We start from the raw sequence: 17510 nt of genomic DNA, 5'->3' as shown, positions 1-17510 counted from the left end.
GTCACTAAACAACAAACGTGATAATCACTGATGAAAAGACATCTTGATGTCACCAAACAACAAACGTGATAATCACTGATGAAAAGACATCTTGATGTCACCAAACAACAAACGTGATAATCACTGATGAAAAGACATCTTGATGTCACCAAACAACAAACGTGATAATCACTGATGAAAAAGACATCTTGATGTCACCAAACAACAAACGTGATAGTCACTGATGAAAAAGACATCTTGATGTCACCAAACAACAAACGTGATAGTCACTGATGAAAAAGACATTTTGGTGTCACCAAACAACAAACGTGATAATCACTGATGAAAAAGACATCTTGATGTCACCAAACAACAAACGTGATAATCACTGATGAAAAAGACATCTTGATGTCACCAAACAACAAACGTGATAATCACTGATGAAAAAGACATCTTGATGTCACCAAACAACAAACGTGATAATCACTGATGAAAAAGACATCTTGATGTCACCAAACAACAAACGTGATAATCACTGATGAAAAGACATCTTGATGTCACCAAACAACAAACGTGATAATCACTGATGAAAAAGACATCTTGGTGTCACCAAACAACAAACGTGATAATCACTGATGAAAAAGACATTTTGGTGTCACCAAACAACAAACGTGATAGTCACTGATATAAAACAATTATGTTAGTAAACTCTGTACATATAAAAAAACAGTGATTATACTAAGAATTTAAGTAAGCAGAAGTTATTAATATCAGCAGAATATTTCAAATACTAACTTACAAGAAAGATAATAATAGTTTATGTTAAGAGAAAGTTAATATGTCCACATTGTATCTTTCCCTATTATATTGGAACAAGAAAACCACGTATCTTTTCAAATTGTACTGAAACAAATATGTTAGCTTCATTGTATCCTCCCAGGATATTCTGGAAAAGGTAATGTAATTTACACTGCATTCTTCCAGATTATTTCGTTTGTTTTTGAATTTCACGCACAGCTACACGAGAGCTATCTGCGCTCGCCGTCCCTAATTTAGCAGGTTAAGACTGGAGGGAAGGCAGCTAGTCATCACCACACACCGCCAACGCTTGGGCTACTCTTTTATCAATGAATAGTGAGATTAATCGTCACATTATAACGCTCCCACGGCAGAAAGAAAAGTGCGACGAGGATTTGAACCCTCGACCCTCAAATTACGAGTCGGACGCCTTAACCACCTGGCCCTGGTGGGTCTGGTTATTCTGAAACAACTATGTTATCTACACTGTATCCTTTACATTTATGCTCAAATTACTACGACATAATAACTAAAAGTGTCGTGAGAAATGTGCATTATTTGATACTCTTAGTTAATGTGTGGACATTACCATGTTTTTCTTAAAAATACAAAAACAAAATAATAAAAATTACCCAAGTGAACCAAAATAAAGTCAGTTTTTATGTCCTGTATTTTATGACGGACAGAATTGAAAAAAATTGCATGTTGGTTAGACTTACTACACAACAACATGACAGCGTGGATATATCTGAGTAATATTTATTGCAGTAAAGTGCTACAAGGTTAATTAAATCACCTGATACACTCGACACGTTAGACATAACTTCAGGTTATAGTTCATAATATACAAGTGATTATATGATACAAGATGGCGTTCTCCACGAACACTTGTTCTTGGCGTTTTTAGTACATTAAACCATCTTCGTGTCCTGGAGAGAAATCAACATTAAGGGGCAGGATTCCGATACGCTTCGTGGTGGTTGCTTCACCAAGCATACATCTGTCCCTGGTACAAACCATACGTTGGCTGTTTCGGATGATGCTTCGCTCTAGGAATGACCATTGGTGGTACAGCAAACCCAGTGGACAAACTCCGGTCAAGGCTTAGCTCGCTTTTTCCACTGCTTGCCTTTGGTAGAGAACAATCTTCTGGCTGTTGGAGAAACCAGAAATATATTTCTTATAAAGACAGACAGATAGAATGGATGGGTGTTTGTTAGACTCGTATGTTTACTTTTATTTAACAACAACAAAAAGAAGACATTCCATTTCATTGGTAACCTGGGAAAGAAGTTGACTAGAAAATCAAACAAGAGGACATAATAGTTGAAATACTGTAACCATGGATGATTAAACCAACTTTATTCAGTAACAATAACATAAATAAATATAGTTTGATCACGTGGCTGTATCGTCAATATGTGGTAATTTATGATAAAAACCGTGGAACATTAATCTTTGTAAACATCAGTGAACAAAGTGTTATATTTAAGTACAACTGTCCACACTTCCAAAGTCGCTCTCCGTTTATCATGAGCACGGTTATTTTGTCAACGTATTATTGACTCTAAAAATAATTTGACACGTGTGAAAACAATTAAGTTGCACACAAACATCTGACAGAAGAAAAGTATATAAAAGAGTTCTCGTTCATCCTTCCTCTTGTTATTAACAATAAAGCTACAAGACAGTAACACAACCACAGATGATAGTCGTACAAGTTGTCAGTCATACAGTTAGATACCGACAGTAATTAGTACCACGGAAGATCTCTGATTCCGTTCTTGTATAAGTTGGTGAGATGACTTCTTGAAGTATTACAAAAAAAGGTGCAAGTTTAAGCTAGTAAGATACAAAAGCAGTGTTAAGTTTGGTTAACAAACACACAAAGTCTGTGTGCTTCTTTCATCAGTTACAAAGTAATCAAACTTCAACACCTCTATTGGATTGTTTTCAAGAACTACAAAACGAATATTAAAAGTGTTTTGTAAAGTTTCCAGTGCTGCTCTGTAAACCTTAGTTTTCCGTTAGATGATATAAACTACAATGAAAATTGGGGTAATCTTTATGGTATAACTCGTTATTTACTTTTCGAGACCAACTGTCTAGATAACCCATAAATTTTTACGAGTTTGTGTATTTTTTTGTATTCTAATACATTGTTTCAAGAAATGTTCAGAAGCCTCTTGCAACTATTACAATTTATATTTTATGACAAATTAGCAATTACAATACAGAACAAAACGTAAACAAATATAGTAAAAAGATGATCACCTGGTAAGGACCATCAAAGGCGTAAGGGTGACGAATGCCGTGGTCAATGCTACCTTCACTGGACGAGTCAAATATCATAGATTTTCTGTCTGCGATGCCTTCTGTTGGTGTCTCAGTGTTCATTCCCATGGCATACGACCGGGGTTTGTTTTTATCATCTTTCTGAGGCTGATGACGCGAACGGCGACACCAATGAAGTAGACAGCAGATTAGCAGAATAACTAAGATGCCAGCAATAGGTAGGACAATGGCTAAAACTGACAGATAAGAAAATGGTTTAAACATCTGTATGTTTAACAGAAGACGTGTATACATACATATATAAATGTATCTTCCATTCCAATTCTAACAGTGTCTCTCAGAACTAAAAACAAAGCTGATACATATATATCCATGCGTAATACAAACTTTAACCTGGTTGAGTTAATTGGCACAAACGAAAAAACCATAAACTTTTCTATCTTATGAACACAAACAGCCACTTGCGTTGTTAAACGACGAGACAAATCAAGTACAAAAATGTAAATATAATACACGTTTAAACACATACACGGAAAATAAGGACCCAAAAAACAAAGCACATAAGACAACACAGTAAAGTCATAAAACAGAAGAAACTCGTATATCAACGTGACATCTGTACGATTATTTCAAACAGATAAAATCTGACAGTCATCGAGATGTGACAGAATATGTACTATGTAAGCATCGTTTGTTTGTTTTGAATTTCGTGCAAAGCTACACGAGGGTTATCAGAGCTAGCCGTCCCTAATTTAGCAGTATAAGACTAGAGGGAAGACAGCTAATCATCACCACCTACCGCCAACTCTTGGGCTACTCTTTTACCAACGAATAGTTGGATTAAACGTCACATTATAACGCCCTCACTGCTGAAAGGGCGGGCATATTGGTGTGACGGGGACTCGAACCCGTGACCTTCGGATTATGAGTTGAGCGCCTTAACCACCTGGCCATGCAGGGCCATAAACATTGTCTACTGCGGTTGTAACTTTCGTACGCAGCAAAATATTTCGTTTCGTCGCTTATAATGAAGTAATTTGTGATTGGAGTAGAATACTTGACTTTATGAGTAGCTTGTAATTTCAAATAAAAAAATGAAAAGTAGTTGAAAAAATTATTTGGATTCTAATCTCATAAAAAGTATTATTTTGACCAAATATTATCTGTAACAAATCGACTTCCGATGACAATTCGAATAAATGTACAACAATCACATAACACTAGGTGGCAGGACTATCGTTTAATGCTCAATTTTTTTAAATAAATATATAATAACTTAGTTGTGAAGGTGAAGAAAACTGCGCATAATTTTTCTTTTAATTTAAAGTAAAACACAGCAAAAAAAAATTGTAATAAGACAATTATTGTGTAAAAAAGTAAAAATATCCAAGATTCTTACATTTTTACAAAAATAACATCTCCGTGTTTACATTTAGTGTAATATCAATCAATCAGTTGCCGATTTTGCTTTCAGTGTTTAAGTAACACATTGGTTAAAATGTCAGTAGTGGTGTTCTGGTTGTCTTACTGATGAAACCTGAGATCCAGGCATCCTCTTCTTCAGAAAGGTTTTGAGTTTATTGCAAAATGTTACATATTTAAGGAAATGTCCATTTCGGTTCTAAAGTCATGTGTAAACGTGAAAGTTTAATGAAAGTGAAAATAAAATTGGACTTACTTAAACCATTGATTTCACATCTTCTACCAAAATACATTCGATGACAACTGAAAAAAAGGAAGTGGTTTTATTTAAATTATTTATAAATACAGATACTCAACAAGTTACAATTCTTATATGCTAATCTCTCTCCGATGGCCTTTATTTCTATGGAAATGTTGTAAACATCAACTAGATGACAGCAGATGCAAGCATGACATTACAAAATATAATAACGGAGGTTCATTACCAGTAACTCCAAATCAAGATGAGAGACGTTTCTTAAAAAATTTTGGTTTATTTATCTTAGTCCCCCCTATTGGTTCTATGGATACCCCACTGTGTAGATTTGTGCCTAACAGCAAACAAACAAGAAAATTCCATCTTACCGAAGATCGATAATAATATAACTCAAGTCGCTCTTCTTATTATGATTTCTTCATCCATCTCACGAACATAACAAACCCTAAACCAAACTAACTGATAGTTGCGAAAACAAAACCTAAACAAAATTAACAGATTTTAACATAATTGTTCAATCTCACGGTTTCAGGAGCAGTTTTTCCTGGTCTTTATGAATTAATCTGTGAAACATATTGATATCTTCAGTGTTTTCTCTTGGGGGTTCAAACGGTATATCTGGGGGTTTGAGCCCCGCATTCAGTACAGTGTATATCTGGTGCAACTTTGCGCTTAAGCAAAATATAAACAGTTGGCGGTACTGGTGAAAATTTTAGGCTGAATAATTAGAATCAGTTCAACTGGCGTATCTTTAACTTTGAAATATTTTCTAAAAACTAAAACAGCTGAAAGATTAGTTTCTTATCCTACCTGCAACTCCTCGCCCCTTTATCAGAGATAATACAGTCTCCTCGACCACTGCAGTACTCACAGTCTTTTATCTCACCTAGAAAAATATCGAAAAGCTCTTAAAATAGCATCAAACAATCGGTTTTGGTTTCAAATGAATTTCGACCACAGTTACACGAGGGTTATACGCGTTATCCGTTCATGATTTGGCAGTGAAAGACTATAGGGAAGACAGCTAGTCATCACCACTCACAACCATCTCTTGGGCTACTCTTTTACTAAAGAGTAGAGGGATTGACCGTCCTTTATAACGCTCCAACGGCTGAAAGGGCAAGCATATTTGGTGGGACGGGGAATCGAACCCACGACCCTCAGATTGCTAGCCGAACGATCCCTAACCACGTGGTCTGCATCAGACGATACGTAACAAAAGGAAGTCTCTTTTGTTTCCTGTAGATACCAGACTAGAGTGCAACACCGGACTAGTGTGCAACACCACGTAGAATCTGGTAGTTGAATCAAAGTAGTTATTACTAAATCGCACAACACGTATATCAGTTCTGTAAATTCTACTTCTACATACCAAAAAATAAACTTGTTGTCTAACGCAAACAAATAAAAAAAAACTCTCACGGTTAAACTGTTTACATGTGAAGTTATTTCATAACAAGTATCGACTGACAAATATTTTTTTTACCTAAGCATACTCGGCCCGGTAAACTGGGATTCAGGTCTTCGTAACCGTCCTTACATTTACACGTAAATGTTCCTGGCTGGTTGATACAGACAGCCGCTCTTCCACAGTCGTTGTAATCATCCGAACATTCGTCAAAATCTGAGAAAAACAACAACACAAATAACATTAGATGAATTAAAACACATCGATTGAAGACGGAATATCTTAAGAGTGTTGATTATAGTATATGAAAATTATTGTCCGCACTAAAATGTGTCATTGTTTGTATTCTAAAGTCGACTGATGTGGGTATTAAAACTTTAAAATAAAGCACAGAACAACGATTTAAGACCCATACCAGCCGTCTTTTGAATAGATTTTTACATCAAGTGAGTTTCTCGTCATCACGTGGTATCATTACTTATTAGTTTTTCAAACTGACAAAATTAGTAAACAAAACAAACTTGGTGACTTAAACTACTATCAAATTCTGGTTACGTTAGAAAGTTTAAAATGTCGGAAAATGAAGGTGGTACACGCACACTGAGGCAGGAATAGGGACAGCAGTCTTTGTTGGTTGTCCCAGAACGGGAAACAATGAAGTGGGAATGGGGACAGTAGTCTTTCTTGGTTGTCCCAGCACGGGGAACAATGAAGTGGGAATAGGGACAGCAGTCTTTGTTAGTTGTCCCAGCGTGGGAAACAATGAAGTGTGAGTAGTAACAGCAGTTATTGTTGGTTGTCCCAGCACAGTTAAGTGACAATGGGGATAGCAGTCTTTGTTGGTTGTCCCAGCACAGTTAAGTGACAATGGGGATAGCAGTAATTGTTGGTTGTCCCAGCACGGGAAACAATGAAGTGGGAATAGGGATAGCAGTCATTGTTGGTTGTCCCAGCACGGGAAACAATGAAGTGTGAGTAGTAACAGCAGTCTTTGTTGGTTGTCCCAGCACGGGAAACAATGAAGTGGGAGTAGGGACAGCAGTCATTGTTGGTTGCCCTAGCACAGTTAAGTGACAATGGGGATAGCAGTCTTTGTTGGTTGCCCCAGCACAGTTAAGAGACAATGGGGATAGCAGTCTTTGTTGGTTGTCCCAGCACGAGAAACAATTAAGTGGGAGTAGGGACAGCAGTCTTTGTTGGTTGTCCCAGTACGGGAAACAGTGAAGTGAGAATGGGAATAGCAGTCTTTATTGATTGTCCCAGCACGGGAAACAATGAAGTGGGAGTAGGGACAGCAGTTTTTGTTGGTTGCCCTAGCACAGTGAAGTGAGAATGGGGATAGCAGTCATTGTTGGTTGTCCCAGCACGGGAAACAATGGAGTGGGAATAGGGGCAGCAGTCTTTGTTGGTTGTCCCAGCACGGGAAACAATGATGTGGGAATAGGGACAGCAGTATTTGTTGGTTGCCCTAGCACAGAAAACATTGAAGTGGAAATGGAGACAGCAGTCTTTGTTGGTTGTCCTAAGTCTTCAGCTGTGGTAATAGGCTGTTATCTTCCAGAAGCCATATTGGTAAAGTTCGAGGAGCTAAAATATTCTTCCACTGGAAGAAGTTTTAAATGTCTTAATTCCGGCCAACAGTTTTTGGATCATTTGTCAAGAATCTACATTATTATTATTTAGTTCTTTTTTCAAAGCATTCTTCAATTCTTGAGCGCTCACAAACGAAATCCAACTGCCTCGTGAAATGTTGTCCAATAAGAAATTTCCATCTCCACACTTGCTTGTAACAACTTACTGAATAATTTGTGTGATAATACTGTACAAAGTGCAGGATACCAGAAGAGGGACAAAGATATGAAATTGGCTCAAGATAAACGTATTTCAATGAAAAAAAAAAGATTCGTAGTATACACACAGGGTCTCAGAAGACATAATTTAATGGTTAACAGTAAGGTTAGAAAATTTTAAAACAGCTAAAATAAATCACGACTAATTACAACTTAAGATGGGGAAATACTTTTTTTTCGGCAGTACACTATCAACTCTACTACTTACACTTTTATAAACCTTTTGTTTCAGACTGGTTCTAGGAATCAGCTTAAAACTCACAATATATTCTTCTGCTCTCGGAGATCAAAGTCTGCATCTTCAATTATTCATTTACACCTCTCTAATCTTACATTTTAATTTCGATTCGTGTTGATATTTTGACACGCAATTTGGTTCGACAGAGTTTCATAACAAATGTTTGTTCTGTGCCTAAGTAGAGTAATACGAGTTGTAATAAAAGTCTCAGCCTGTGGCAAAAAGTCTCTGCTAGCATCCTTTTTACTTAACATTTAAATACAAAGTGAGAAAGAATAGAGACAAATAAACGTACTGTATAATAAACAAGTCAAAGTATCCGACCCTAGTGACTGGAAAACTTTAAGTTCATCTATCAATTTAAATTATTTCATGGACATTAAAAATGTTAATTGTGTTACGTGTGTGTGTTTTATTATAGCAAAGCCACATCAGGCTAGCTGCTGTGTCTGTCTACCAAGAGGACTGTTTATTTTGAATATCGCACAAAGCTACACGAGGGCTATCTGCGTTAGCCGTCACTAATGTAGCAGTGTAAGACTAGAGGGAAACAACTAGTCATCACCACCCACCGCCAACTCTTGGGCTACTCTTTTATCAACGAACAGTGAGATTGACCATAACATTATAACGCCCCCATGGTTAAAAGGGCGAACATGTTTGGTGTTACGATTCGACCCACGACCCTCGGATTACAAGTCGAACTCCCTACCAATAGGAACCAAATCCCTGATTTTAGCATTGTAAATCTAAAGACTTACCACTGTCCCACCAGAGGACTAATTGTGTTACACTCTGGGCTTCACTTTGATCCAAAGCCTTAAGCTACTAATAACGACCACTCCACTGTGAAAATTAATTGTTGAACGTTTCAGTCCTTTTAAGATTTAGTCAACAATAACACACAGTAAATCAATATTTATATTATTCACGTTACATCACATTTAAAAACATGAATGATAGTGTAATTAATTATTAACAATTTATTGTAGAATATCCTGCTTGAGAAATAACAGTTGACATCAGTATTATTCATGTCTGTTCTACCGGCATTTTAAAAGTGAATGTTGCGCTTTGTCTGCGTGCACGGCTTTTCACACGAAACGCGGGAAGCGGCCGCGGTAAACGAGAGACAGAAATGCTCGGACAGATACCAATCTATCCCAGTTTCTTCTTCACTTACCTTGAGCGTCCTCTACACTTTGTACCAAAGGACTGACGTAGAGTTCTGTGTTTCCAACACTGTAGTTGGAAGCTAATATAGAACGTGAAAGCTCTTCCTTCAACACATTCTCGTCTATTTCAGAACTTCGCTTAACCCGAACTGTGAAGTTTACCAGAAGACCTTCCTGCAGCTCATTTGATTCATTTGGCTTTTTAATGCTCGTAATACTATTAACATTGGCACTAACATAACCTTTTTTCACCCTTGAATTCTTATATGCTTTGGTAACCTACGTAACAGATGGAGAAAAATGAAAACATATATTTATTTACCATTCTAAACTGTGTTTAATGCAAACTGGAGTTTATTATGAGACATTTCTATCAATGTAAATAACATTATAGCCTACATCTCCAGAATGTTACTTTATTAGCTCAGTATTTCGCTATTACAGCTTTGTCGGTAGCTATGGATATCCTACAAGTTTGTTTTTTTGTTTTGAATTTCGCGCAAAGCTACACGAGAGATATCTGCGCTAGCCATCCCTAATTTAAGATTGTAAGACTAGAGGAAGGCAGCTAATCATCACCACCCACCGCCAACTCTTGGGCTACTCTTTTATCAACGAATAGTGGGATTGACCGTCACATTATGACGTTTCCATGGCTGAAAGGGCGAGCATGTTTGGTGTGACGGAAATTCGAACCCGCAACCGTCAGATTACGAGTCGAGTGCTTTAACCACCTGGGCATCCCGGGCCGTGGATATCCTACAAGTTCACTAATCCAGTTAAATCTAAATTGGAACACTGTCATTCGTAAATCAATCATTGATACACGTGTGTAGAAAGATCGTATTATATTAAAATAAGATCAAACATCATTGTTTTTTATTGTTAAGACAAACATTATACCACTGCTAAATCAACAACAATGAGTTATGAATGACAGTGGTCCAATTTAGATTTAACTGGATTAGTAAACTTCTAGGATGTTAACTCCTGAGAAACCTGTAATGGCAAAATAATGATCTAATACAGTTACATTCTGTATACAAATAAATATTTCACTTTGTAATTTTGTCTTAATATAGATGAATTATTTTAATATAATTGATATTGGCATCTATTAAACAATTTTCCATAAAATCTCCCAATGACAACTATAGGGTAATGAAAAAAAAACAAATATTTGTTAAAAATTAATTATTATATCAAGACTGAAAAAATTACAAATAATTCCAACCATTACATGTAATAATTTGATATATTTATTTTCATAGGCCGTATTTACGGAAATATATTTGTGCACATACCTACAGTATGGAAGATTTTTGCCAAATTAAAAAAAATATAAATACATATTTTTTATTCGTCCGGGATATAAATAATTGAACATTGTTTTTATATGAGTATCAAAACTAACTCTAGATAGATAGCAGGAATAAGAAATGTAAATAAATAAATACATATATATTTATATATATATATACATATATATTAAATAAAATAATAAGTTTCACGTATGGATATAATAAAAGACACGGCTTTGTTGCCCAGTATGACAACAGAGAATTATTTCATCTATTGATATAATATATCATGTATGGATATAATTAAAGATACTTACGGTTTTGATACCCAATATGACAACAGAGAATTATTTCGTGTATTGATATAATAAAAGATACTTACAGCTTTCTTGGTCAGAGCAGCAAGATCTTGAAACTGTGGAGACAAACTGTTCGACATTTCAGTTTCGTAAGTAAGAACAGAATCTTTGACTTTCTGTACACGGAGCACCACAACGTAACTCTTTACATCTAGAGAAGAAATCACACCAAGTATCTTTGAAATAGATTAATTAGAGATTACACCTGAACAAGTGTAGAACAGACTAATATTTTACCACGGAATAACATGAAACAATGTAAGGATGATATATATATATATATATACACGTTGGCAGATATGTTCGGCAGAACTTCCTGTTTTTGTGATGTAAACAAATACTGCCACTAAGTTTGTGTGAACATTTTGTATCTGCCGGCTGAATAATTACTTGATGGATACATAAACCAAATAAAAAGTGGTTTAAAATTCGCACAAAGCTACACGAAGTCTATCCGCGCCAGGCTACACGAAGGCTATCCGCGCCAGTCATCTCTAATTCAGCAACGAACAATGGGATAGACTCTTACATTATAACACCCCCACGGCTGAAACGGTGAGAATATGTTGTGGGATGGGAATTCGAACCCGCGCCCTTAGATTGCTAGTCATGCGCCCTAACCACGTGACACTGCTAACATCATTAAAACTTTATGCAAATTATTTATGGAAAACACACACGAAGAATGGAGCATGTTATGCTAACATATTTCAGTTGTGCAGACATGTACATATATGGTATGAAATGGTAGATAGCATACTGTTGTTGTAAAGAGATGTTTGAATTAGTAATATAACGTAACAATTAATAACTATTCTGCGTTTTGATAGTACACTACTTTAATAAAACATACATATTTATGCTTGTTTAAATCTAGCTCCCCATGAAGTGTTACGACAGTGCAATGATATGTTGAGTTTTCATTGGAATTTTATGGAGTTTATGTGAACAGCCATGAAGTTGTTTCAGCTAACGTTCATTCAAAAAATTTTGTGAAATCACAATCAGCATGCAAAGCATGTTAACGCTACGGAGTTTTGTGGGGGTATGCCCCCAAAAATTTGTTTAAGTTAAAGTTCATTCAAATTATTTACAGATTTAATCTTACAGAACCAATGTTAATCAAATTTCGGATGAGCATACCCCCAAACCCCCGTAGTGCTAACATGATTTGCACGTTGATTGTGCTTCCATTGGCTTTTAATCTCACAGGTTAAAACCCTTTCACACAATCAGCGTACGGTCTTGTTATACATGTATATATATATTGGTTGGTTGTAATAAAATCTACAATTCTGAAAATGAATACTGTATTTGGCACATATACTATCTTTTCATGGTACTCATCCTGTCTTTGTTTGATATTAAGACGATGAATTTGGTTCTACAGCTAAAGTACGAGATCAGTTCTGGGATATAGACCTCAGCAAATAGGCCAGCGGCAATCCATAAACACACCGTTAAGTCCACGTCCTAAATTACAGAAAAAAGTTAATTAGTTTTACCATTTTATGCACCTATGTAGTTTTCAATCGATTAATAAATTTTACCTTCACAGAGCAAACTATTCTCTGTTCGAGAATATCCGGGTCTACATGCACAAGTCCAAGCGCCATCTATTTTCTTACAAAGTTCGTGATTTGTCACATCACATTCTGTCGTGCAGAATTCTTGGTCAAAAACATCATCCGGGTAATTTTCAACTGAAGTCGTCGATTCTGTCTGAGAAGAAATCGGAGGTCCTGTTGGAACAGATTCCATTGATTTAGTAGTCAGACTTACAGAATTTTTAGGCGATGTTACTGACGTGGAAGGTGAGAGGCTTTCCTTGGGGTTGAGGGTTGTTGAATCTGCAGATGAACCTTTTGCTGTAGCATTTTCTTGGAACAAATTCTCGGTGGCTCTGGTTGAAGTTGTGGTGGATGTTCCTGATAGTGTTACATCTTCAGTTCTCAGAACTAATGTACGTACTACAGTTGTAGTAATGGAGTTAAAGACAAGCGTTGTTGTCGTAACTTTGGTTGTCGATTCTGAAGTCACGATTGACTTTTCAAACTTGACTGACTCGGTTGGCTCGGGGAGCGTTCCCAAAATTGTTCTGCTACCAATGATAGTGGATACAAAAGTACGCGGTGGAATTGTGGTAGTGAAGACAGAAGTTACAGTAATGGGACTATCCCTAGTATAATATATGTTAGTGGTTGTTAATGTCAATGTTCGTGTTGCAGACTCAAGACTAGTAACATAACGCGTAGAAGTGTCTTCAACATGGGGTGGAACGTGGTTCTCTTGGTTAGGAAGGGGAAAAAATATTGTTTTAGCTCCTGTTGACGTCTTAGTTATAGTTATCTGTTCATCCCGTGTTGTATTAAAATTATTAAGCCTAATGTCAGGTGTGAGTGGCTTGAAACCATCTGCAAGGATCATGGTCTCGTCAAAAACTTGTATTTTTCCCAATATCTTTCCAGCTCGATCTGATGTTTCGCGATCTACTGATGATTCAGTTTCAGAAGTTTTTGTTTCGAAGCCATGTTGAAGGTCTATTGTGGAACTTTCCAAAAATATGGTCTTAAAACCAGAGACAGTAGATGTACTTACTTCTGTTCCAACTGCACCTGAAACAGTTTCAATACCTAATGGGTCTTCGCTTCTTGGTTCGAGACTAGATGTGTCAAGGGAGACTGTTTGGCTTGATGTTGCTACTTCAGAAACAGGTGTTGGTTCGAAGAATATTGTTTTTATTCCAGAGAAAATTTGAGTTTCTTGACCACGAGATGACCCTGCCAGTCCTCCATCAGACTTAGTATCTTCACTGCTGGCTATATCTGGAACTTCTCCTGTTGGTTCTTTTTCCATGCTAATGGATTCTTCCTCTCTTCCTTTTTGTTTTACACCTAAAATATTTTCTCTTGTTTGATTTGCACCAGTTCCTGTTAGGTTAATTTTATTTAGAATACCCTTTACTGCCTCAGCCAGGTTACCATCTATATTAGCATTTCCTCCAAGAAGGTCTGACAAATCTATGACTGGTCCTGACTGGTTCTTATCATCTTCATCAGGAGCTGTTTCATTATGCAATTCCACATCATCTAATGTAATTATTGGTTGATAAAAATCGTTTAATTTTGTTATAAATTCATTTGTGCCATTCACGTTTACTTGAGTATTATTTGCAGCTATGTCTTCTGCTGGTTTTAAAGCACCTGTTTTCTCGTCAATAACATAAGTTGGTATTACGAATGTAGACGTTTTTTGTGATGAAATGTTACTCTGACTATATTCTGTTGAAGATATATCTGATGTTGACTTAGAGGGTTTGTCCAAACCTGGTAATATAAAATTAGTAAAAAAGACAACAGTTGATCCACCAATTACCTTAGTAGATGTTCCACTAAATATAGCGTTGAAACTTCCGTTTGTTTTTTCTGTTAATGCTTTTGTCTCTTTAATCTCAGAAACAGGACTTTTTTCAACAGAAACCGTTGATACAATCACTTTTTCCTGTTCGTCAAGTTCTACAGGTTTCAAACTAGAAATAAGCAATGTTTCGTAATTTCCAGAGACGAGTGTTTCTTTGTCTCCAACTATCAAAGGACTACTGGTTTGTACCCTAACAATGGTTTCTTTTTCGCTCAACCCATCTGATGCTACTTGAGAAGAAGCAATGTTACTTTCCACATACACGCTAGTCTGAACAGAACTCTTAGTCTCTACTCTTACAGGAACGTCTTCCAAGGCAAAAGTACCTTCTGCTTCTGATGTGTGTTCTTCATTTGAAACTCTGGAAGACACAATAGTGACAATACTCACTATATCTTCCAACTCACTACTGCCTGCTACTGAAGATGTGGATTTTTTCATATCCACAATACTCATTTTACTATCTGTAGTTCCAATGTCTTCTACACTTGTAATGCTAGTTGCTGATGTGGTCGATTTACTTAAAATAACTACAGTTTCTGGAGAGTCAGTGAAATCTGGTACAATATCCATACTTGCAGAAGGCGTTGCCTCTATCATTAAGTCACTCGATTCTGTTTCATCCTGTGACTCAGCTGGGTGCACTGTTACGAACTGTGTGACTGAGCTTAGATTAGAAGAAATCTTTGTTTTGGTTCCAGTTACGAACGTAGTATAGTAGGTGTACGTGGAGTAGAAAGTCAAAATACTTTCGGAAAGGGGTGAGGTAGATGAAGTGGAGAAATCTACCGACGACATTGTTACTTTTGACGTTCTAACTTGAGGAATAACTTGTTCATTTGTAATGATCACTCGGTCGTCACCATTAAACAATGTGGTAAAGAATGTATAGGTACTGTATTCGGTTGTGGTGGTGTAGGACACCAATGGTTTCGTCATAGAGGTGGTGGTAATTTCGCTACCCTTAAGAAGAGATGATTCTGGAACAAAAAGTGTGATATATGAAGTTGCCACCTCTTCCTTGCTGGACACAATAGTGTTCGTGCCACTCTTTAAAGTTGTGAAGTAAGTATACGTGGTAAGATATTTCTGTAAAGACGGTACAAGTTTTGGATAAGAAACTTCAGATAGCCGCTCAGAATCTGCTTTAGAAGCAGCAAAGTGTGTTGTTTTTGGTAAAAATATTTCTTTTACGCTACTTGAAACTACAGCATTAAGAGTAATGGAACCTTTGATAGTCTCCGTGACGGTTTTTGCTATCAGTTTGGAATGTACATCTTCAATCGAAGACAATATTGTTTTTATGCCACTGAAGAGGGTGATGTAGTGAGTATCTGTGGAATAAATAGTTTGAGTGGTGGTTCTCGTGATCACCACTTCAGGTTCTTCGGTACTTTTCGAAGTACTAAATATGGCAGGTGTATCTGTACTTGTGATAAGTGAAGAAAACGTGGAGCTCTTGGAAACTTCCATCAGCCCACTACTTTCAGTGATTGATGAATACGTCTTAACAGAAGGCACATGGTCATCTACGGTGGACGAAAAACTGCTAGTTATGGGTTGGAAGCTGGTAACAGATGGTTTTAAAGAACTAATAGAAACTATCGGAGGTGTTGAACTACTGCTCGTTGTTGGCTCAGTGATACTTAAATCTACAATAGAACCGTGCAAAGTAATTGTGTATACATTAGAGACAACTTCTTCAATACTTGAGATTATGGATGAATCTTCTTGGAACAAAGTAACGAAGTTAGTATAAGTGGTGTATTCTGTCACAGTGGAATACACCGGGGTTGGTTCTATGGCTTGTGAAGGTTCAGTTGGTGTTGGAAGAGGCGTAGAAGTTGGACTAAGCGTTCGAGTAAAAGTAAAAGGCTCAGTAATGGTGTACACCTCAGATTGAACATCTTCTATGGGCGAAACAAATGAACTTGTGCCGTTGAAAAGAGTAGCAAAGAAAGTAGACGTGCTAAAGACGGTACTTGTTTTCAGTATTTCACTTGTTTCGACCAGAATAGATACACTCTCAGGAGGTCGAGTGTCCAGCACAGAAGGAGTGCTGAGAAAAAGTATTTCTTCTGTAACAGGAAAGGAAACCACTTCCGAAACGACCCTCTCAAAACTTGAAACGATAGGTGTACTTCCCGAAAACAGTGTTGTATAAAGAGTAAACGTCGTAAAAAGTGTCTTCAGATTATATTTGTCGTTGTCAGGGTTAGGTGGTTCACTTGAAATGTATTTTGGTGCTCCTGGTTCTTCAGATCTGACATGTAATCCATCTAATGTATTAGTTATTAGGAGAGCCTGGTCTTCAGAAGTTGTGGTGATTACTTGAGGGGTAGAATATTTCAGTCCATTATTTATAGAATTTTCAAGCTCAAAGAGTTCTTCTGGGGTGAAGGTTGGAATGGTGGCGTCAGCTTCTAAATAATAACACAAAAATAGCTTTTAATTACAATTAGTTTGCTTAATTTTTATTAATAAGCAGACGAATAAGTAATGAATTTGGACTGTTTTACTTTATTTTACCGATAGGCTCAATAAATTTTTGCAAATAATATGTTGGGATATTTTCAAGATTTTAGTAAATAACTTTATAGTTTTCGTTTTCATACCAGACGTTATTCTAAGATGTGTTGTTGTTACGTCACAAATAACTTTAAATAACATGGTTGGCGTGGCCTTAATGGCTGAAAATTTAACCGAAGTTTAGGAAACAAGTTGAACCACATAAATAAATAAATAAATTAGAGTTAATTAAAATGGGTTACTGTGTTATCAAGTTTATTATTCAGTTAATTTAAAACTGTGGATATTGAGTTTACCTTACTGTCAAGAAATCGGAATACGAAGTTAGAAAAGTGAGTGAACTTTATATTTAGACGTAGTGTGATTAGAAAATCTAGCCTGTTGGTGAACATTAGTTAAACTAAATGTGGAATTTGAAGAAATTAAGCGTTTTTGGTATCGTTAACTATACTTTATTTCATTCTTTTAGTTAATTAATCC

At 36.5% G+C, this 17510-nt stretch overlaps 1 protein-coding gene across 1 annotated transcript in view; it reads right to left on the bottom strand.

Annotated features, from left to right (window-relative positions):
• Positions 1–1522: 1522 nt before the first annotated feature.
• LOC143236525 (uncharacterized) overlaps positions 1523–17510 on the bottom strand; it is a 55564-nt gene continuing 39576 nt past the window's right edge. The window contains exons 9-16 of the mRNA XM_076474824.1: positions 12632–16924; positions 11105–11232; positions 9430–9700; positions 6237–6374; positions 5561–5636; positions 4751–4797; positions 3052–3308; positions 1523–1930 (exon numbers count right to left, since the gene is read on the bottom strand). Of these exons, the coding sequence (XP_076330939.1) occupies positions 1763–1930; positions 3052–3308; positions 4751–4797; positions 5561–5636; positions 6237–6374; positions 9430–9700; positions 11105–11232; positions 12632–16924 (5378 nt within the window). The 3' untranslated portion in view covers positions 1523–1762. The remainder of the gene's footprint in view (positions 1931–3051; positions 3309–4750; positions 4798–5560; positions 5637–6236; positions 6375–9429; positions 9701–11104; positions 11233–12631; positions 16925–17510) is intronic.

The sequence above is a fragment of the Tachypleus tridentatus genome, chromosome 13, assembly GCF_004210375.1.
Source record: "Tachypleus tridentatus isolate NWPU-2018 chromosome 13, ASM421037v1, whole genome shotgun sequence".
Classification (NCBI taxonomy): Eukaryota; Metazoa; Arthropoda; class Merostomata; order Xiphosura; family Limulidae; genus Tachypleus; species Tachypleus tridentatus.
This window is presented reverse-complemented; position numbering and strand designations above follow the sequence as displayed.